Source organism: Peromyscus eremicus, chromosome 8b (genome assembly GCF_949786415.1).
Source record: "Peromyscus eremicus chromosome 8b, PerEre_H2_v1, whole genome shotgun sequence".
Lineage (NCBI taxonomy): Eukaryota > Metazoa > Chordata > Mammalia > Rodentia > Cricetidae > Peromyscus > Peromyscus eremicus.
The window spans coordinates 42623931-42647750 of NC_081424.1; the positions used below are offsets into that span (position 1 = coordinate 42623931).

Genomic DNA, 23820 nt, shown 5'->3' on the forward strand with positions numbered 1-23820 from the left:
CCTAGAAACTGGGCGAGCGCTGGACTGCTGTGTGCCGATGGACGGAAGAACGCTGGACCAGGCTGCAGGAAATCAGCATTCTGTGGCAGGAATTACTGGAAGAACAGGTATGGCATGAAACTTCTGTCCCTCAAAGACAAAAGTGACAAGGAGCTCATCATTTCATTATGGCTGTGGAACACAGCTACCCTCTTCCCTTCCTTCAGAAGGAGATTTTTTTAAATCATTTTGAAATTTGGGAAATAGTTGATTGAAGTTTGCAAATAACTTTAAAATTGAAAAAAATGCTTAGAAACAAAGGGAAAGCAAGCGTTTTGACCACTTATGTCACTTGAAGCTTTAAATGGACCGTCTATTCAATATTGACTGCTGCTTATTGAAGTAGTTAATTCATTTGCTTGCCTACATTTTTGGTTTGCTTGATTACTTATTTATTTCGTTCTTAGACTCACAGTGTAGCTAAAGATGACCTTGAGGTCCTGATTCTCCTGTCTCCAGCCTGTAAATGCTGGCATTACAGGCATGGGGTGCTATGCTGCTTCCTGTGCTGGGGAGTGAAGTCAGGTCCTTGTACATAGCCATGCACCCTACCGACTGAGCAGCTTTTCCAGCCCCTATTTATTATTTTGAAAGTCAAATTTCTATCAATATTATGTCCATTTATACAGCTTAATTCATTATGGTCATGGTATGTAGCTCCATGGTAATAATCATTTGATCTCTGTTCATTATTTATGAATATATATATATATATATATATATATATATATATATATATATATATGAATATAATGTTAGCGCTTAGATCTCTTCTATTCTTAACTTACTTTTCACATTATAATTACTAGTGGGTTTCCATTGAGTGATGCATTTGAACATGTACCAACACAATTCCCAGCATGTAGTTTGTGGTCAGTAAATAACAGGTAAAGGTATAGCCTCAATACTCTGTGAACATTAAATTATAGTCTTCCTCCTAACTTTTAGCAGCATATGGGCTGAAATGAATGAGAAAATACTTTCTGGCATTGCCTTCGAATGAACACTCAGTTGCGCTGTGGTAGTTTTTCTGTTAGAATGGTGGCCCTTTGTTCACCCTTTAGCTTGCCACAAGAGTCATTATCAAAACAGAATACAAAAAAGTGTGATTCTTCTCCCCAGTGCCAAACACTTGTAGTCTAGAAAATAAGCGGATGCAATGTTCCCACAGTGTCCATCTTGACTCTTCTAAATACACCACACTTCTATCCAGAAAAAGGAGTTCTATTCTCTATCTGGGGATCAGGAACCAGATGGGTGAGATCTTGTGGCTCACCATATGCAGTGGCTGATAGTACATACATTTTAAACATCGTGTTGGAAAAACTTGTCCAGACCTAAGTGATTGATAAGCATGGTAGCCCCTGTTGCTGTTCTTCTACATTCTTTTCCTCTTCCTCTTCTTCTTCTTCTTCCTCCTCCTCCTCCTCCTCCTCTTCTTTCAATTAAGGATAACATGATGGATATATGAATGTGGCTCACTTGGTAGAGCACTTTCCTAGTATATATGAAACCTTGGGTTAATTCTTTCATTACTCATAAAGTGGGTGTGGTGGTGGGTACCTGTCATCCCAGCACTAGACAGAAGGATCAGAAATTCAAGTTTATACTCAGCTATGTAGCAAGTCTGAGGCCTGTCTGGGCTGTGAGATCCTATCTCAAAACAGACATCATATAATAGACTCAGTTCTGCTTTTTGACATGTGGCTGCTGCACTTCAGCAATATGTACGTTAACCTGGAACTTCATGTTCAGGTCAAAGTGTCCCCTCCAGTAGTTAAATATTTTGCTTCAGTAATTATAATTGGCATCAGTATTGTCAGAAAAAAGTCAGTGTGGCTTTTCTACTGTCCTGGTTTGTTTATTGTTTTTTTTTTTTTTTGTCAACTTGACACAACCTTGAGTTATCGGGGAAGAGGAACCTCAATTGAGACAATGTCTCCATCAGATTGGCCAGTAGGCGAGTCTGTGGGGGTGTTTTCTTGATTAGTGATTGCTGTGGGAGGGCCCAGCTCACTGTGGTGATCCTCCCAGGCAGGTGGTCCTGAGTTGTAGCAGAAAGCAGAGCAAACCCGGAAGAGTAAGGCAGTCATCTCATTCAATAAGGCCTCTTCCTGCTGTGCTGCCCAAGACCCTCAGAGATGGGGTAGGACCTGAGAGTTGAAAGAGGAGATAAAGTCTATCCTCAGCAAGTTGCTTTTGGTCATGATGGTGTGTCATCACAGTCATAGAAACTCTAAGACATCTAAGTGAAATAATTCATTGACGTCTGGAATAACTTCAAAATTAAAAAAAAAAATTAAAAGCCAAGGAATATCAAGTTTTGGTCATTTTTATCACAAGAAGCTTTAAATCAACCATCCATTCACTATTGACTACTGCTAGGACACGTTAACTCTGTGTGTGTGTGTGTGTGTGTGTGTGTGTGTGTGTGCGCACACGCACACCTGCACATATCTTATCAACTTTGCTAGACTGTAGATAGGATCTGCATTTGTCTTTTTTTTTTTTTTTTATCTTTTTGGGGTGGTGGTAGTGGTGGTGGTAGACTACAAAGATAAGGAATAGCCTGTCAATAAACTGATTCATAAGACAATCAAGAAAGAATTCATCCCATTTTAAGTGCAGAAGTAAGCCCTTGCCTCTAAAGCTATACAGAAAAGCATTTCTGTAATACTTATTCCTTTGGGGGACGGTTTTAACTCTGCCACAGTTGGCCCCTTAAGGTTATCTTACTACATCACTCAGCATCTTCTAAAAGAACATGCACTTTTGGCTGTGACTTTGAAATATTTTGGTGTTGGCCTTGGGCCATCCTCAGATTTCCTCCTTCAATGTAATTGCTTTTGAACTTTGACCATATGCATACTTTTCCTGCATGGTGCTGTGGACAGACCTTTGATTTAGGGATAGGAGTCCATGACCCAGCTCAGCCAGTAACTAGCTATCTGACCTCGAACATATCACTTGACTTCTGTCCTCTTCTCTAAAATGTGAAGCAGGGACAAGAAAACCTCTGAGCTTCCTTTTGATTAAAACTTAGAGTTATGCTGGGTGATGGTGGTGCATACCTTTAATCCCAGCACTTAGAAGGCAAAGGCAGGAAGATCTCTGTGAGTTCAAGGCCAGCCTGATCTGTAGAGTAAGTTTCAGGACAGCCAGGGCTGTTACAAAGAGAAACCCCATCTCGAACCCTCCTATCCCAAGAAAAAAACAAAACAAAAAAACTTAGAGTTATTATAGGATTTTTTAAAAACTTGGCATAATTGGATTTAGTATCTTTTAGCTACTCACTTTCTTGAGATTTAGGCTTAGTTACTATATGGAATAATTTTTTTCTGTTATAATAAAATCCTTAGCCAGCTTTGGTGTCATATACCTGTGAGTCCCAGGTGCTCAAGAGGCTGGGACAGGAGGATTTCGAGTTCAAGGCCAGCTTGATACACTAGCAAGACCCCATAAACAAACAAACAAACAAACCAAACTATCCTAGAGGCTAGTAATGTATAAAGACATTTTTATTTATAGTCTTTCATGAGGTGCTACCAAGGACTGCACCTAGTAGCTCTATCACTGAGTTGCACCCACAGTCCTAAAGGCTTGCTTCATTCATAGTTTTAGAGGTGGAGACGTCAAAGAGTATGGTGCTAGCTCTGGTGAGAAGCCCTTGTGTGTCACATCACAACACTTAGCATTGTGGTGGGAATGGACCCCAAAGGGAGAGATCCCGTAGGGACATAGAAAGCCAGAGGTCAGGAAAGGGTCAGCCTTGCTCTTTGGTACCAGTGATTCTCAGGGACTTATGGAAGCCCCAGAAAATTCTTTCCTTGTGAGGGCAGCACCCTCAGTGACCTCCTACTGAACTCTCCACCTCTCACCTGCCACACTGGTGACCACGACCTTCCAGCACAGTAGCCCTTGGGGGGAGGGGGGACACACTGAACTCTGTCCACACCGTACCAGTTACCCTAGTTTAGGACTAATGGCAAGTTAATCTGTTGTAAGTTGTTGGAGGCTAATGCTTTTGCCAGTCATTTGTTTCTTGGACTTGGGTATTTGAAGTTCTTATTATCCTCCATTAAATGTGACACCATTAATACAGGTTAGATATTTGGGAACTTATGCGAATCACCAGATGATTTCCCATGTATATTTCCAACTTTCGTTATTACTCGTAGTGCTTGTTGGAAGCTTGGCTCACTGAAAAGGAAGAGGCTTTGAATAAAGTCCAGACCAGCAACTTCAAAGACCAAAGGGAACTGAGTGTCAGTGTCCGACGTCTGGCGGTAAGTGTGTGGCTGTCAATGTCCGTTGTACACCAGTGATGTCTAGTGTTTTGTAACTAAGTGTTAATACAGTTGAGTGAATACAGCCTATGGCTCGTTTCCCATTACTTAAGGCTGCCATCCATGGTACCAAACCAAGACCCATTTATTGCAGCATAGAGAATAGCAGAACATGTTGTCCGTAGTACCACCAATCTACCTGCTTACACTCCCCGAGGAAGAGAAGCCTTGTTGAGAGAGAGTTGTCTGATAAATATTTCACATGCTAGATCTTGAAGGAAGACATGGAAATGAAGAGGCAAACATTGGACCAGCTGAGTGAGATTGGCCAGGATGTGGGTCAACTACTCAATAATCCCAAGGCGTCTCAGAAGATGAGCAGTGACTCAGAGGAACTAACACAGAGATGGGATTCTTTGGTTCAGAGACTAGAAGACTCTTCGAACCAGGTACCTTTTGCTTTGGGTAGTATATTCCACCATGCAGTAAAATTGTAAGTGTTTAGGAACAGATAACTGCAGTCTCATATCCAAAGTGTGCAGTACTAATTGACAGTAACAATGAATGAGTCATCGACAAACTAGCATGTTCCTCTTTTGTCCTGTGCAAAGACAAGTTAAGTGGTAACTTAGAAAATGTCAATAAACATCTCTTTTGGCCAGCCATTACTGGGAGTCAGCAAGGTGGCCAGAGCAAGAATCTAGAAAAACAAGTTACTGTAGTTCTTAAAACAAAATTACTTTGGTGTTGGGAACTGTCATTATTCAAGCGCAGTGGAGGAGCATTACAAGATGGCATGGCCATGGCTAACTTGGAGACATAATGTGGCTGAACCAGGAAAACTTTGTGATAAACCAAAAGAAGCCAGTCATGCGCAGTGTGGCTCTGGACATATGGAATGTGCACGATGGGCAAAGTCTGGCAGAATGAGAGGCACTAATTGTCTTGCAGGGATGGGGACTGGGGAATAGGATGCTGTGAGGTTGCCAGGGGTGGAGAATGGGGCATGGGATGCTGTGAACAGACAGAAGGTTCTATTTTGGGGTCATTAACTTGTCTTGGAGTATAAGGCCAGTGAGAAGAAAAGACAGGCAAGGGTATGAGCTATGCAATGATAGCACACGATTTTCATTTGGGAGAAAAGCCTGCAGAGTGGGTCTCCAGTTCAGGAACTGGAGCCTACCATCTGCTTGGGGGCCAGGGTAGTGAGTTACAGGACAGAAAGGGGAGAGGCAAAGGACACTAACGTGTTCCTCTTTTGTCCTGTGCAAAGACAAGGTAAGTGGTAACTTAGAAAATGTCAATAAACATCTCTTTTGGCCAGCCATTACTGGGAGTCAGCAAGGTGGCCAGAGCAAGAATCTAGAAAAACAAGTCACTGTAGTTCTTGAAACAAAATTACTTTGGTTTTGGGAATTGCCATTATTCAAACACAGTGGAGGAACAATACAAGATGGCATGGCCATGGCTAACTTGGAGATAAAATCTGGAGCCAGTTACATACAAGTAGCCACTGAAGTAGACTTTGCTTTTATATAACTCTGGCCTAGCCTCGAACTTCCAACCCCTGCCTCTACTTACCAAGTGCTGGGATTATAGGTGTGTGCCACCATGCTTGGTTTGAAATGTACATTTTCATAGGGAGAATTTTGTGTGACTATCTCTCAGTAAAGGCCTTCGTGTAAAGACAAAGCTTGCTGTGGCTTTTCTTTCAGGTGACTCAGGCTGTAGCAAAACTTGGCATGTCCCAGATTTCTCAGAAGGATCTTTTGGAGACCGTTCATGTAAGAGAACAAGGGACGACCAAAAAGTCTAAGCAGGAGCTGCCCCCTCCTCCCCCGCCAAAGAAGAGGCAGATCCATGTGGACGCGGAGGCCAAGAAAAAGTGAGAGACTCCATCCCAACGTCAGGCCTGCGCATAACGTAACTTGCACTAATCACTAATCACATGTGAATTTAGACATACTCATTATTATGGAAATTCAGTCCTGAACTCATTTGCTGCCTTTTGAGTCTTTGGAATATTCTGCTTCACAGGATCTAAGCATCTAAATTGCCCCAAGGGATTTTATTCAGCCTCTGTTAAATCTGGAGACTGATGTGATGTAACTCTTCGTCTCTCCTTCCCCATCCATCCCCCAACCCCAGAAGGATTGTTTGCAGCTCCTCCTTTATTCTTTCTTTCAGATGTTAAAGTACTGACAGTTTGGCTTCTGATAAATTCCTTATTCTTTGTGAATCTCTTTCCTTTTCTCACTGTTAAAATAGCAGTTCAGGGAAATAATGCATTTTTGGTCTCTCATTTTTCCTGCCTTTTCCTCCCCATCCGCCTCTTCTTCCATGAGTCCAGGTTTTCTTTGTTAATTTCTTTATCAGGTTTCTAAATAGAGTCTTCCTATTTAGCTGAAAGACCTCTCTTGGGTTAAAATATTTCTTTTATCTTATTGATGCAGAAGAAAACTGGAGCTTGTTAGAAGAACTCAGCGGCCTTTCCTGGGCCTTGGCTGTGTCAGGTCCTTTAAGATGTACTGTGTTCCAGGTCCTGGATCTCATAGGCCTGGTCACAGTGACCCTCAACACGGCCTTAAGCTTGTTCTCATGCTTCCCCCTGCAGTGAGATCCCGGGACTCAGGTACATGGGCTGTTATGAGGGACCCGAATCAAAAACGATATGCTTTTCATAGTCTCGCTTTTGTTAGAGAAAGCAGGATTCAAGGTGTACCAGCTGACTTTCTCTTTGCCCCCAAGCCTGTTTTCTGCCTCCTAATGGTGTCTCGTGACTGACTCGCACACCTGGAGTTGCAAGCAGCTGCTGTATGTAGGACCTTTGCTTTGGCAATGGCAGCGGGGGAGAAGATACCGCGGATGTCAATATTAGCAGCGGTCTTCCGTTTCCTGAGCCCTCGTTAGCTGCCAGGCGCATCTGGCGGCGTGTGTCTCCAGGGCTGACTTTGGAAGAGACAGGGTGTATCATGGTGTGAGCTTAATTTATACTTGCCTGTGGTGAATAACGAGCGAGCCTTCCACGGTGGCAAGAGACGGAATGCTGTACCCAAGGTGACTTCAACAGCTCGTTATCATGTCAGATGACAAGAAAGTCCAGAGGTGGTCCAGTTGTGGTCAGAGGATGTGCCACAGCAGACATTCCCACTATAGTCCTTGCGGTCACTGGCTTGGTGGCTGTCACTTTTAGCCGTTTGTCTTCTTATCAAACTGCGTCCTCGATGTCACTGGCCAGGTCGCTTGTTTCTTCAAGTGCGTAAACAGCCCTCGGTGTACTGGAGGTCCAGATGAACTGTGTCATGTGTCCCTTCCCCTTATCCCAGTCTATCCAGTTGGTACAAAGATGGACTTGTAAGCAGCAGTGAGCTGCGAGGGGCTAGTTATGGCCTTTGAGATTAGATCGAGGCAGACATTCATTACTGGATTAATTCCTGGACCGAGGCCTGAGTACATGTAATTCCTGGTAGCAGAAGGCAGGGGAATCTCCTCATCTGTAATGTTTCTGTGCCCCATGTTTGGCTCTGAACGTCCTGTGTGTTGTCTTTGTAGGGCTGTGCAGAGCCCGGTAGTGCTTCTCTAGGCATCTCCGAGTCTGGTGGCTGCCCCCTGGGATCTCTAGTTTCCTGTTCCTAGAAGATGAAATTGGACAGGGAGACTTAGGAAATAGCAGAAGCACAGACAGTTTGTTAAGAAGTGCACATCTTAGGAGGAGGCTGTGGGCCACAGCAGAGAGGAAAGACGGAAGCCTAAACTCTGAGCCCAGGGTTTGTGACCTTTGAGGGGGTCATTGCCACACTTGAACTTCCTCCATGTGCAGCGCTGCTTCTCTGCATGCTGCAGTAGCTGCTTCCTGTTAGCCTTGGCTGGGGAGGCTTCTAGTTTTCCTCCTGTGAGAATCTCTCAGCCTTAATGCGGTTCGATTTCCCCCTAGTCTCCTGATCAGCCCCTCTTTGAAATGGTCCTGTGTGACTATTTGAAGTTAGCCCTCCTATTTGTTTCCATTGTCCTAAGGCCCTAGGCACTCCTTAGCTATTCCTGGTGTGACATAATTTTCAGACCCTTTCATATATGCAGTCTGCTGTAGAGATGGGGATGAACTTGTGTTGGAAGTGAATGCCGCAGACAGTTGAGAGCCCTAAATAACCACAGGGCTCAGTTTACAGGGCATGCCTTAAATATGGTGGTCTGTTCTCTTTTCTTTTGATGTAGATTGTAGTCAATTTTATTTGGTTTTCTTTATGGATTTTTTCTTTTTTAATCTGCCCACAACAGGCATTCCCAACTATCTGGTTATCTGGTACTGGGATCAGTGTATCGAACTCGTTTTTAAGGGCAGAAACTGACTTAGTTTCCAAGGCCATTTTAACTGTATGCTCTTTGGGCTTTCTTCTCTGAAAGATTATGTAGCAGTCTTAATCGGAAGACAGAAGTAAGATGTTTGATGACACCTGGATTCTGGTTACTTACCTAGAGCATCATACACTCTCTTAAGTTATGTTCAAGTAAAATTCACGGACTCTTCCATCTCTGAAATAAAAGGGGTTTAATGAGTGGCCCAGGGACGAATTTTGAATCCCGCAGTAGCAAATCTGCTCAGCAAATAGAGATGGGTGCTTTTGAACTAAGAGCTCAAGATATGTGTGTGTGTGTGTGTGTGTGTGTGTGTGTGTGTGTGTGTGTATGTGCATGGATTTTAGAAGTCAACCATTCCTGAGGTTGAGCCAGGTCTACCTGGCTTATTTATCAGTGAGCCTAAGGAATTTGTCTGTTTCTGCCTCCCTAGCTCTGGGTCTATAAATATGCCACCAAGCCTGTCTTAATCAGATCTTGGAGGGCACGCACTCCCCAGCCTTCAAGGCATTTATTGTTGTTGTGGTCATCATTTTGGCTCTTTTGAGACACAGTTTCTCTGTATTACCACCCTGGCTGTCCTGGAACTTGTTCTGTAGACTAGGCTGGCCTCGAACTCACAGAGATCCCTGTCTCTCTGCCTTCCAGAGTGCTGGGATGAAAGGTGTGAGCTATAAGGAAAGATTGGGGGAGGGGGTTTCAGTTTACATTGTGCTTAGATTGGCTGTAGATAGAGAAGAGGCTGCAAGGCAGGGAAGGTTTTGGGTAAGTGGGTGCACAGTCTGTAAGAGGCATTGCTGCTTCTGGGCTACTAGCCTGGAACACTTACATATTAACAGGTATGGTGCCTGGGGTCAGCCACCAGATGCCAAGTTAGTTCTGGTTGGTAGCTATTAATTGATTAATTCTCTCAACTCTTACCTTCTCCACCCTAGGCCTCAGTGATTTAGATTCAAGATCTTGCAGACATGCCTTTTTAAAAATCACATATTATACAGAAACTTACCTTAGTGAAGGGGCAATTATTCAGAATCTACTCGAAACACCTTAAGGGATGCTTCCCAGAGGGATTGTGAAATACATCTGCTTATGATACACACCGGGGTGAGGGGGTTGGCTACATGGACTATCTGTGCTTGAGTGGGTCCCACTTCATTTATTGCTGTGGAAGTTCTTTAAGAACCTCTCTGAACTCTCCTGCCTCCACTCTCGCAGGAGTAATCAAAGGTGTTTTCATAGGGTGTGCTGAGGATTCTTTGTGTTAGTGATGGACATGAAAGGCTTGGCCAAGGGCCTGCTCACCTTTCTCACCATGCTTTTAACCGGCTTCTGCATCCCATGCTCAACCTGCCCATTCTTCTTCCCCCATTGCCACTCTCTTGGGTTCCTCCTGCTTCCTATGGTGGCCTTTTCTGTGCAGTCTTTGGTTCTGTCCCCACAGTGAACGGGACCCTAGGAACAGATTCTTATCAGGTCTGTGCTTAACACCCTTTATGGCTCTTGGTTTAAGTCCAGATTCTGTAATAAATCACCAGGGCCTTGCAGTCACTGGCCCCTGTGATTCTTGGCCTCGTTGCTAACGAGTCTTACCTCACAGCACTCACTGTAGCAGACACATCCATTTGTAGCTTGCAAAATATGACCTCCCTTTCCTTTGTCTTCCGTTTGCAAGGAAAGCTGTTAAGCACAACCACTGTTATGCCCTGAGACCGTTCTGTCCCTGGATGGGTGAGGAGTCACCCCTCTGGAGCTCTGCAATTAGTACCTAGCAAATTCTTTTGTTATACTTGCCACTTTCCATTGCTTCCTGATGACATGAAGCTTCTTGAAGGCTGCGGCAGGTCTAGTTAACTACGTATTGTATAAAACAAGACAATTTTAGGAATGTTTACACTTGTTCTTTTCTGTTATCATCTAACAAAATCTGGGTTTTGTTATCTATAATAGTTTAGAAAGATACAAATGATTCCCACCCAATTAAGTAAAAAAAATGTTAATTATTATTTTATCAACCCTATCGTATGTTCACCCTATAGTGTGTTAATTGTGAAAGTGTGATACTGTTATGGGTAGCTGTTCTATTTGGGGGCATTGGTTGAGAGCACATGCCTGGCGGGCATTCAGGTTGTTCTTTATTGGGCCAAGGCAACAGTGAGAGCAAGCCAATGGCAGAGGCTAACGTCTCCGTCTCGAACCAGGTTTGATGCTGTAAGTGCGGAGCTGTTGAACTGGGTTTTGAAATCCAAGAGCGCCATTGAGAACACAGAGATGAAAGAGTTTAAGAAGTTGCAGGAGACTTCGGGAATGAAGAAGAAATTGAAGGTAAAGTATAAAACAAGTATGCTAGGACATAAAAATAACCCATCAGGCTAATTTTGCTGTTGGCCTAGAGATGTGGCAGGGTCTAGAAGATTCTGTGAAATAAATGTAGTCGCAGATGGTTTTTAGAGTGCCACACTAAACGTCAGGTCCCCATATGGAGGAGGAATTCTAACTTTTTCCCCCTTTTCCCTCCTGAACCATTGAGTTGCACATATACAGTTATCATTTCTGCCTTTTAAGTATGTTTAGATCTACATTGTCTGACATCAAGTAACTTGGGACTTGGTGCTGTTCCAAAGATATTTTGCCTGTGTATACAGCAAAGCATTTGGTGTATTAAAATTTCCTCAATATATTCTCTTTACACAAGATAGCTTTTAAAAATAAATTACAATTTGTCATTGGATCTATGGAGCCGATGAACTGGATGGAAAATACTGGGAAGAGCATTTCTAGCAAGTTACTGAAAGCAAAACTTGAACTCCTTGCACACCAAACATTCCAGAGAATCTGAATGAAGTGTGCACACACCCTGCTGTGACTTGCCACAGTTTCACAGTCCCCTCATCCCAACCTAACAGCCTTGTTAGAGAACTGCAACTTTCTGTCTTGCTCAGGTACCGTGTGGTGAGTCCTAGGATGACTGTATCTGAGTTACACATCACACACACACACTCGTCACTTTCCCCGGTCAACCACAGCATAACATCTGTTCACCTTACCTTTACATCTTGTTGGGTATTTTAAGCAAACCAGAGATGACTTGAACTTACAAGAGGATAGATACAGCCAGTATGCAAATAGTACAGTGTTTTACATAAAAAGCTTGAGCGGTCTAGGATTCTGGTGTCTGGCAGTTCTCCACAGACAGATACTGAGGGCCAATGCATTATGATACAGGGCCATTTCTCAGACCAAAAACACTTTAGTTTGGGTTCTAAAGCAGTTTGTCGTTATTTTAAAATTGTGCATGGAATGTGCTGTGTTGAGTTAGAATTAGACCCCGGACCAATTATAATGCCAGCAGATAATTCCGAGGCTCAAAATTATTCTCTTGCTCTCTGGCTTCTCCTCGGTGAGCTCTGTCATAGCATGTCAAGTTCCTTTGTCCCCAAACCATTCTTTTCTTTTATTTTTCTCCCACCTCCTAGCCCTTTTCATTTTGTTTGAGACAGGGTCTCACTGTGTAGCCTTGTCTGGTTTGTAACTTGCTCTGTAGACCAGGCTGGCTTTGAACTCACAGAGGTCCTCTTTCTTCTGCCTCCCAAGTGCTGAGGTTAAAGGTGCATGCCCAAACCTTTATTCTTATAATATGAAATAAACTATGTTTGTGAATGGATATCTTAGACCCAAAATGCTAATTTGAATGATTTCCCCTCGATAGTAATTCATAATTACAGATTATATCATTTTTCCTTCTAAAAGAATCTAAAATTTATAGTCACGGTTATCATTGTTTTTGGAATTTTCTTTCTCAGATTTATTAATTCTCAGAGTGCTAGAGAGTGGCCAGGAATTGCTAAGTTTTTTTTTTTTTTCATTGTAATACTTTGTAGGTAAACTTTGAAATACCTAAAGAACAGTTAAGAGGCCACTAAACATGAGATTTTAAAATAGCATCGACATTATATTGAGAGGAAGTTTTCGGTATTTTATATTTGGGCTTTATTTCCAGGGATTAGAAAAAGAGCAGACAGAGAGAATCCCGCGACTGGATGAACTGAAGCAAACCGGACAAATCCTTCTAGAGCAAATGGGAAAAGGTGAGAGACCCTGCGGGGTTTTTTTTCTTTCTGATTTTTTTAGAAGGTCACACTTAATATTTGCAGTTTAACACATAAAACATTTCATAGAAAAAGCTAGAAAAAAAGAAAGCTGGTTTTCAATTTTTTTTTTTTTGAGGCAGCAGAATCTCTTAAAAAACTGAAATCTTATATTGGAGCTTTTTATTAAAAACAGATAAAATCAAAGTCATTCTGCTCCCACATGGGGTGGGGTGGGGGGGTGGGGTGTCAGAAAACTAGAAGCCTTGAAAACCTCAGCAGAGCAATTAAAATCCAACAGTGCACAAGACTTCGGAACCTCACCTTTGGGGTTACATACTCTGAATTTTTTATATAGATGAGGGAAAATTCTTATGCTGGCAATATCTTAGATATGAAGTTGCCTTATGGTAAACCCAGTATTCTGGTTTCATTCTGTTGCTGTGACATATACCATGACCCAGAGCAGCTCAGGGGAAGCAAGGGTTTATTTCAGCTTAAAAGTCCCAGCCCACTATTGAGAGAGGTCAGGGTGGGAACTAAGGCAGGGATCTGACAGTAGAAACCATGGAGGAGGCAGCCTGCTAGCTTCCTGGCCTGTCAAGCCCAGGACCACCTGCCTAAGGAATGGCATTGCCCATGGTGGGCTGGACCTCCCCACATCCTTTAACAATCAAGACCCATTCCCCCTCACGATGTGCCCACTGGCCAGTCTGATGTTAGATAATTCCTCAGTTGAGGTTTGCCTTTGAGATGATGCTAGGGTGTGTCCAATGGACGATTAAAGCTAACTAGGACACTCACTGATGTTCGATTTTTGGTCATTGTCAGAGGATCACATTAAAGTAGTCTAGGAATATTTTTTTTCTACTTAAATTTGGTGTCCCTTGTATTTGAAATTTTTGCAAGCAATAAAGACCCCACCCCCCACTAAAGCCTTGCATAGACATAGAGAAACCTAAAATTTGTATTTGTTTTTGTGACGGGCTGTTAAGTTTGGCATGTAGGTAGGTATTTCTTTGCTGAGGGTGGACCTTCCTCCCCGCCTCCTTAAGAAAAGAGATGGTGAGCTGAGAAAGTCACAGACTGGGGTGGGGGTTCCCATGTCACATGGTGCCTTGGGTGATGGTAGAAGGGCGGAAACTGTAGTGGGTACACGCCAACTGTAGAACATATGGAGGAACAAGTAGGACCCCATCGGCCTCCTGCAGAACCTCCCTTCTTGAGAACTCTAGATGGAGGGCACCGAAGAGCACATTTCCTGCGCACCTGCTCCTTATTCTAAAAATACTTAGGCTGTCCGTCAGCTGGCGGGGTCTTAGCTCCACCTGCGTAGAATTCATGGATCGGCAAGGGGAGGGTTAGTCCCCTGCAGGCAGCTAGCTCTGGATTCTCTTCACAGGGGACTGCAGTGCATGGCCTCCGCAGGCAGGAGCAATAGCAGGGAGTGCCCTCTAGTGGTAGAGGTCTTGTGCCGGCTTCCCGCAGAGGGGCTCTTCTACAAGCATTGTGTGTCGGCTGGAAGTGGGGGCTCCTCAGCCCTGGAAAGTGGCTGGCTTTGTACCTTGTGAGTGGGCCTAAGCTCTAGGAATTCCTCGACCCTTTGGCAGTGGCCGGTGTTGCGCTTCTGTGCCTGTGGTGGCTAAGGCTCTTGGCACTAAAGACTTGGCAGCTTTCGGGATCTATTCCGGGGACTTAGGCTTGTGGTTTCTTCTCAGGCTTTCTACTGCCTTCTATCTCTCTCCAGCCTCAGCTCTTCACCTCAGTTTACCTCCACCTTCCTTGTTGTTTCTGCCCTGTCTGTTCTCACACACTGCTCCGCTGCGGCTTGTGGCTTTGGCTGCGGCTCAGGACCTGGCTACCTCTGCCCTTCCGTGGCGGTCAGTCGAGGCCCTGTCTGCTTTGCATCTGTGTAGACAGCTGGATCCTCTGCTGTTGGCGCAACGTGGTCAGCCAGTTGCTCAGGTCTGTCCCTTCAGGTGTCAAGCAGCCGACTTCCTTGCTCCTTTTGAGGATTAGATCTCCTGGTCTGCTCAGTTCTGTGTTCCCTCCCTCCGTCCTTCTTTCCCTCAGCCCACTCCCCCTACCCCCAACTCCTTCCCTGAACCCCGCTGGGGATTGAAGCTAGGGCTTTGCATACACTAGCCAAGTGGTCTACCCTGCGTTTTCTTTTTCTTTTCTTTTTTTTCTTCTTTTTTTTGTTTTTCGAGACAGGGTTTCTCTGTGTAGCTTTGCGCCTTTCCCGGGACTCACTTTGTAGCCCAGGCTGGCCTCGAACTCACAGAGATCCTCCTACCTCTGCCTCCCGAGTGCTGGGATTAAAGGCGTGCGCCACCACCGCCCCGGCTTACCCTGCATTAGGCGACCCGTCTCCGCGTGTCCCCCACTGCTGCCCTGGTTCAGATCTGACAGTTTTGATTTCACTGGTGTCACCTCTGCAGTCTCTGTTGCTTCCTCTCTCTTCCTGTCACTCAATCAACCCATCCGCCTGCAAGCAGGTGAGAAAGGACCACTCAGGGAGAAGCCTGTTATTGGGCCTGACGCCCAGCCGTCTAAGAGTGTGTTTTCCAGCCAGTTCACCCAGTGAGCTGAACAACTCACTCACGCAGCCAGAGAAAGGGTGTTTGTACCTATCCCTGCAATCCCCCCCAAATAAATAAAGCTTTGTGCTTGTACCAAGTGTCATATTGCCCCCCTTTTGTAGCAGTCCCAGCAGTGCTTTGGGGCCCCTGGGGAAAGTGCTGGATTGGCTGCCAAATAACAGCATTTATACAGTGGATTCAGGGGATCCAAACTCCACTACTAACACTTACAAGGCAAATATTTTAGCCACTGGGCCATCCTACCCCACCCCATCCCAGCCACTTCATTTTTATGTCAGGGCAGTTGATGCTGAACAAGGAAGAAAAGAAAAGCCGGAAACTAACATTTCTGAGAGGGAAGATTAGCACCATTCATCTAAAAGCTGATGAGAGGGCCTCATTGCGATACTAGGGCAGATGAAGAAACCTCCGCTACATAGTGAGTTCAGGTCCAGCCTGGGCTACATGAGACCCTTTTTCAAAATAATAATAATAATAATAATAATAATAATAATAATAATAATAATAATAACAATAATAAGAGTTTGGATAGATGATAGTTAAGAGCACCCAATGGTCTTGCAGAGGATTCAGATTTGGTTTCCAGCACCCACATGATGGCTCACAATAGACTATAACTCCAGTTCCAGGGGATCCAGTTCCCTCTTCTATTCCCAGTAAGTTCTAGGTGCACACATACAGCAAATACGTGCATGCTGGCAAACACTTAGACACATAAAAGAAAAATAAATCATCAAGAAAAATTTAACCCACAAAGCAGTAATAACAAAACAACTCATACATACACAAAAAAGTTAAAGATTGAAAACTACTGGTTTGAGGATTTTGTCTAACTCATCTGCCACATTGTGCCATGGTTCTTTGTAGCTTTGATCAGGGGCAGAAGCAGACACAAAACACTTATGAAGATAGGCCAGGGAATCCCACCTCTCCTGGGTAGGATTCGGACATTATTCAAAGTGCTATCAAACACCGTTAAAACTGATATGAACTTACTAATAAGTTCCTACTGTAAGCATTCCTTCTGTTCCTACATGTACCCAGTTGCTTGCAGGGGAGGGGACCATTTCATCTTTCGTCGCCACAGACTTGAGCCAGCTCTGTGTTTTGCTAGCTCTCTACTTTGTTTTCCAGCTCTGCACAAATTCAGGCATTTGAGCTTATTGGGCTGCATCAGACTAGAAGCTATCAGAATGGTAGGGTGTCATGGATGGCAACACGCGTTCCCAGAAGAGGAACTGGCGGATGCTCTATGGATGTGCCTTGTGAGATAACCACACCACTCCTGAGCTGCTCCCTTAGGTCAAGGAGTGAAAGGACATCCAACTACTCATAAGTGGATCATTACGATTTTTGGTTGTACTAGAAGGGACCTAAGGGAGTCATCATTAAAGGTGACATGGCCTCATCTCTCAGGGTATCAGAGTGTGTAGGACCAATTCTAAACAACCTTGGTATTAGTAGATGAAGTGTCTGCTCTGATGCACTTGGACTTTTCTGTTTGTGTAGAGGGCCTTTCGACTGAAGAAATCAACGATGTTCTGGAGAGGGTTTCATCAGAGTGGAAGGCGGTGTCTCAGCAGCTGGAAGATCTGGGAAGGAAGGTCCAGCTTCAGGAAGATATCAATGCTTATTTCAAGCAGCTCGATGCCCTTGAAAAAACCATCAAGGCGAAGGAAGAGTGGCTGAGGGACACACCCTTTTCTGAATCGCCCCAGCAGCCCTTGCCAAGCTTGAAGGATTCCTGCCAGGTAGGGTGCCAAACAGCTGGACTATACAGCCTTTCTGTGCTGAGTCTCATATATAAAGAGGATATATCATTCAATGTGTGGTGAAGACGTGTGTATGTGTGCACACACACGTGTGCCCATCTCTGCTTGTGAAGGCCAGAGGACAACAAAGGACGTTAGGTGTCCTGCCCTACCACACTCTACCTTATTTCTTTGAGACATGGTCTCTCACTGAACCTGGAGCTTGCTGTCTAGTAAGTCCCAGCTATCCTCTTCTCTCTGTCCTCCCACAACACGAGGGTGGCAAACATGTTCATGCCCACATTTTTACATGAGTGCTGGGGATCCGAACTCAGGTCTGCATGATTGCATAGCAAGTGCTCGTACCCACCAAGCTGCCTGTAGCCCAAGAGGCTGTGTTTTGTAAAAGGCAAAAGATTTTACAATCTGAAGAGAGAGCAGAATGTAGGAGAGAATGGATCGTGTATCGTGAGCTTTGTGTTTGTTTCCGAACTTTCTCTGGGGATGCTCTTCTTCATGGATTGAAGTGACTGTATTTTCTCTTCCACAGAGGGAGCTGACAGATCTCCTTGGCCTTCACCCCAGAATTGATACACTGTGTGCCAGCTGCTCAGCCCTGAGGTCTCGGCCCTCTGTCCCAGGTTTTGTCCAGCAGGGTTTCGATGACCTTCAAAGTCACTACCAGGCCGTGCAGAAGGCTTTAGAGGAACGTCAGCAGCAACTAGAGAATGGTAAACCCTGGCGTTCTGCGGCAGTCACTTCTGCCTGTCTCTCTGTCTCTCCCTGTCTCTCCGTCTCTCTCTCTCCCTTCTCAGTTGGCCTTAATCTAAAATTTACTCCCGATATTTAAACTTTCAGTGTATCTGAGTTTCTGCTGCTTTCCTTTGCACTTTGGTGACTTCAGGTCTTACAATGCATTCACACTATTTCCTATGCTCACACTTGTGTATAAAATAGACAGCGTCACATGCTCTAAAATGGTACACATTGGGTATAATGACTTCTGAAAGATTTTTATTTTCTTTTTGTGGGGATGTGTTGAACCCCAGGACCTTATGCATGCTAGGCACATGGTTTGCACTCCCACCCTTCTGGAGATTTTTATGGGACAAACAGCTTTGCTCAGACCTGTTCAGACCAAACAAAAACAGCATCAATTTCTATTTGCTCCCAGTGGTTAGGGTTTTAGCAGCCCCACCTACTCCTTGAAAAAAAATCACTTTGTGCTCCCAGAATGTGAACAAAATCAAAGAATTTGGAATTGGAAAAATTGGCATAAATCTTGTTGGGGAAGCGGGCTTTGGAGGATTTTGAAAGCTTGTGCATCCTGTTACGTATATATCTTCTCTTCAGCTGCTGCTCCGGATTGCTGATGGCTGTGTGCATTTCAGTGCTGGGACTGTCCCCTCTACTCCGTTAGCTCCTGATGTATAGACGTTAGGAATGTATGTGCGATAGACAAATGCGTCATGTTGCCTTTCTTTTAACTGTGCATTTGGACTTGATGCATTTTGCTCATGGAAATCAGTTAACTTACAGTGTGACAGAAATACCAGAGAAGAGTCCCTTCTCAGCTGACTGGTACAAGCCAAGCTTTCAGGTTTTGATGAGGATCAGTGGCAGGCAGTTGAACTTATGCTGCTAATTGGTTTCACCTCTTGGTCCCTCTCATTCCGCTCACTTCCTCTCCTGCACAAATGCTGATTGTTTGGGATTTTTTACAGAGCCACAGAGGGGTGCGCTGTGCTGGCTGGCTCTTGCCAGATACCCATGTTCCTCACTGTCTGTGGGGTTCCCATATAGTTTGTGTACACTCATGGGATTTCAGGAAGGCTGGGGGAGGGATCTTTGCTTTCTTTTCTTCTTTGTGTAGTGGTTGGGGAAGGGGAGGTCGTGTGAGACAAAAGGAATGTTGTCCTTCAAGCTTCATCCAGACATTTCACCATGATCAAATGAAGAAAAATGATAGCAAGTTAATATTTCAAACATTGGCCTCCGGAGGAACGAAGCCACAGTCTGACTGTTTGAAATGCCAGAGGGATGACCTATTTTATTAACTAACAGAGATTCTTTTCAATTGGGATCATGGCGTCTAATTTATTATCTAATGGAATCTTTTTACTAAATATAAAAGATTAGTGGTGCAGACAATAATAGTATTAGGTTTCTACATTGTTGTCCCTGAGTAAGTATGTTTAAATCATCAGAGCTGAAGAGCCAACCCGGACCTGCATACTTGGAAACATTGAAGACCCTGAAAGAGGTGCTAAGTGAGTCAGAAAAAAAAGCCCAGACATCTCTGAATGCCCTTGATGATCTCACGAAGGCGGAGCAGGCCCTGCAGGAGAAAAAGGTAAGCTGTGTCTGAGAACTCTGTTTCTGACGGTTCATGTTATGCATTTGAAGTTGTCGTTTTTCAGTGATTTAAAAAGAAAATGGCTGTTTTTTTGATTAAGTCTTTAAAAATGATTAAAACTTTATTATAAAAGTGGCAGATTTAAAAAAAGATTTTAACTTTTGCTTATTATTTGTTAGTAGTAGTGTTGTGAAGGTGGGTTTGTGCCGAGTCCAGAGGGTAACGATGGGGACTCGGTTTTCTCTTTCGCTTTGAGTTCCAGGCGTAGGATTGAGGTCTTTCAGCCTGTGTGGCGCTGTCTTCATCTACTGAAGTACCCTGAAGGCCTAAGAATTTATAATTTGAAGCTTAATTACCTCAATCAATGTATCTGAGGTCCAGAAAAGATACGTCATTAAATGTTACTAGGGAAAAAAATGTATTTTCTTACAGTTCACATAAAATTCTAAACCTGTTCATGGTCTGCTAAATATCTCTCCTAAAATGAGGTGAGGTGTAATAGTTGAACTGATTTTTTTTTTCTTTTTTTTTTGGAGACAGGGTTCCATTCTATAGTGTAGGCTGGCCTAGAACTGACAGCAATCCCTCTGCCTCAGCCTCCCAAGTGCTGGGGTGGCTGTTATGAGCCACCATGCCAAGCCTGAATTGATACTAAGGGTTTTGTTGGTTAAATTGTTTCCCTGCTTCTTTCTTAGTGGCCTTAAGGCTCTACACTGTAGTGCCTGATAAAAGAGACCAACTCTTGACCTTGTGTTCTTGACCCACTGTGTGAACTATGCCTGGGGTTTTCAGTGTACAGAGTACATTCTGCTGTCCCCACAAAACTCATGAAGAGAAAGCTCTGATTTTTCTGATTATGACTTTTTTTTAATGTTATTTAAGTAAGATACTTTCCTCCTCTCTTTTCACTGTGTGTGTGTGTGTGTGTGCATCAGCATATATCTTACTACTACATCTGTGCAGATACATACATTGTTGTGCATGATATATATCTATATCATATTACTACACCTGTGCAAATACATACATTGTTACATTGTTGTGTGATATATATATACATATATACACATATATATGTATGTATCACATTACTATACCTGTGCAGATACATACATTGTTGTGTATGTATCATACTACTATACCTGTGCAGATATATACATTGTTATATTGTTGTATATGATATATATCTCATATTACTACACCTGTACAGATACATACAGTGTTACATTGTTGTGTATGGTTTTAATCTTTTGAAACTTTTTCAGGCTCTTGATGAAACCCTTGAGAATCACAAGCCTACATTACATAAACTTTCAGAAGAAACAAAGATTTTGGAGAAAAGTGTGCTTCCTGATGTGGGAAAAACGTATAAACAAGAATTTGATGATGTCCAGGGGAAATGGAATAAAGTAAAGGCCAAGGTTTCCAGAGATTTGCATTTGCTCGAGGAAATCATCCCCAGACTCAGAGATTTTGAGGTAAATCGAGAGGCCAAGAGGAGGTGAAGCTTGTTTCAGGGCACACAGTGATTATCACGCAAGATTGGAATGTCTGCTTTCGGAATATTTGGCATTCTTTCTGGTCCCACATTATTATATGCTTAAGTTGGGATTTATAATTTGCTTATCAAAGGCATATTTTTAATGTGCTGGTAAGCACATGCACTTCTTTTGTCTTGTAGAGAAGGCTTCTTGGTAGAGGTGAACTAGACCTTGACAAGCACATAGCTTAATAATGGTTAAAATAAAATTTCAGCATGGGGGTCTACATGGCATTTGAACCAGTGATCAGAGTATTGTGGTGACTAGTTATAGCAGAAGAAGTTTACCTAGTTAGTAGTAGAGAATGGAGAAGGGGCATGGGGACAGGTCTCACATACCCTAGGCTGGCCTAAAATTTGCTACCTAGTCAAGGATGACCTTGAACTTCTGATCCTTCAGTCTCCACCTCTCAGGTGCTGAAATTACAGGTGTGTGCCACTGTACCTGCCTTTTAAAGCAGGGGTAGGGATTAAACTCAGGGTCTTAATGCTAAGCAAGCACTCTGCCGCACAACTTCAGGTGTTTCTACTGCAAGTGAGTAACTTCTACAACCTTCTGCCATGCTCACAGAATGTGTACATCTTACAATGATGTAAATGAGATTTATATCTGTGATTGCAAAATTTTTTGATGATGCTCCTACAGTGGTTTATCAGTGATTCACAACCAACAGTGGTGTTTTTCCTCCCATCCTAAGATGTGTGTTAGTCTAAAGACATTTTTTGGTTGTCACGGCCATGGCATAGGGATGGGGTAAGCAGGCGACATTGGAGGGTTAGAAACCCACGATGCAGCTAGCTGTTTTATAGCACACAGGTTGACCCTCATAGAAGCAGAACCACTTAGTCCCAAATGGAAGTAGTTTAAGGTTGACCCATGCTGTGTGAACTGTTTCTATGTCTTCAAATCTAAATCTTAGCTATGTTAGGGGAATTCATGAGTGACTCTTGAAGAGTTTCTTTCCTGTTGCTGCTGTGATAAGACATACTGACCAAAGCCACTTAGTGAGGGTGGGGGGGGGGAGGGTTTACACTTCTGATCACAGTCCATTGTTGAGGGCAAGATCTCAAGCAGACACTTAAAGCAGAAACCATAGAAGAACACGGCTTGCTGGCTTGCTTGCAGACCTATGCTTACCTGGCTTTTTGTCTACAGTCCTAGGTCCCCTGCCCAGAGAATGGTCCTCTTACATGAAGTCAGTTAGCTCTCAAGACTATTTCCTACAGACATGCCCACAGGCCAGTTGGATTTGGCCAGTCCCTCCATTAAGAGTCCCTAACTCTGGCCCGTGTCAAGTTGACATTTAAAGCTAACTAGGATGGTGTGCCAGTATTTGAATATGGAATTTCAAGAGAATAAAAATCCTTCTAAAACACAGAAGAGAGTCCTGGGCTTAGCCTAATCTAGTTTTAGACTTTACTTCAGTGTTGTTACTAATCTTGCAATTATTAGTACTTGTTGTTGGTTGTTTTGGGTCTTTTGGGGGGCCCACCACCCAGCTCCCAAATAAATCACACACATGGAGGCTTATTCTTAATTATAAATGCCTGGCCTTAGTTTATCTTAGTTTCTAGCTAGCTTTCCTTATCTTAAATTATCCTGTTTACGTTATGCCTCTGGGCTTTTCCCATTCTCTTACTTCTGTGTATCTTACTCTTACTCCGTGGCTTGCTGTATAGCTGGGTGGCTGGCCCCTGGAGTCCTCCTCCTTTTCTGGCTCCTTCTCCTTTTCACTCCTGTCTCCCAGATTTCTCCTTCTATTTATTCTCTCTGCCTGCCAGCCCCACCTATCCTTTCTCCTGCCTTGCTATTGGCTGTTCAGTTCTTTATTAGACCATCAGGTGTTTTAGACAGGCACAGGAACACAGCTTCACAGAGCTAAACAAATGCAACATAAACAAAGGTAACACACTATAAAATAATATTCTACTACAAGTACTTTTAGTGGTCAGTTGGAGACTGTGTTAAATATATTAAGTATAAATATTAACGATATTCCCCATCAAACACACGGGTCTCTATTCAAATATTTGCTATTACAGTAGCAGAGTTTAATGTCCTGTTATTTTTTTGTTTTTCTTTGACAGGTTAACAACAAGGCTGCTGATAGTTATTTGTATTCATTCTTTAATTGTCCAACTTCATGACGCACACACGTGTCTGATTTTAATGCTAAAGGCATTCATGCTTACTTAGTGGCTTCAAAGGAATTGCTTGTTAATTCACATGGGAAAACTTCAAAGTTTCCATTGCAAAGTTACAAGATAATTGCAGTCAGTAGTCATTCACAGGATAGCCTTTTCCTTATTCTGTGTCCTTATGCATGTTTTAGTCTTTTAAGTTTCATTCTTTAAAGCATTGTGCCCCAGCAGGTGTTAGATTTACTGCCAATTCATGGAGTTTCTTATCGATAAAGTAGTGGAATTGTTTGTTTCATTTAATTAAATCAATTCATTTATTTTCTTGAGACAGAGCTTCACTAGGTAGGTGTGGACACTACTGTGCATGGTGAAAGTCAGAGATCTCCGATTTTTTAAAATACATTTTTAATCATATATATAATACATGAAGATTGATATTGTGCAGATATTGAACAATATAGATATACTCATTGCCAACAATATTCTTAGTCTCATTTCTGTTTCCTTTCCTGGTGACAGCTCATATTTACAGTGAGTGAATCTGTGAAGGGTTTTAATGCACACGCAGTCCATACATACTAGTAATTTGAATCTGTATTTTTTTTCCCTGTGTGATAGAATACATTATAGTAGATCCTGGTGGAGGACATTGTCAGATCCAAAGG

At 43.3% G+C, this 23820-nt stretch overlaps 1 protein-coding gene across 1 annotated transcript in view; it reads left to right on the plus strand.

The window, feature by feature from the left end:
• Utrn (utrophin) overlaps window positions 1–23820 on the plus strand; it is a 507673-nt gene that overhangs the window by 147873 nt on the left and 335980 nt on the right. Inside the window, exons 14-23 of the mRNA XM_059272738.1 lie at window positions 6–107; window positions 4218–4325; window positions 4595–4774; window positions 6041–6210; window positions 10877–11000; window positions 12676–12763; window positions 16876–17117; window positions 17668–17848; window positions 19325–19470; window positions 20739–20951. Of these exons, the coding sequence (XP_059128721.1) occupies window positions 6–107; window positions 4218–4325; window positions 4595–4774; window positions 6041–6210; window positions 10877–11000; window positions 12676–12763; window positions 16876–17117; window positions 17668–17848; window positions 19325–19470; window positions 20739–20951 (1554 nt within the window). The remainder of the gene's footprint in view (window positions 1–5; window positions 108–4217; window positions 4326–4594; window positions 4775–6040; window positions 6211–10876; window positions 11001–12675; window positions 12764–16875; window positions 17118–17667; window positions 17849–19324; window positions 19471–20738; window positions 20952–23820) is intronic.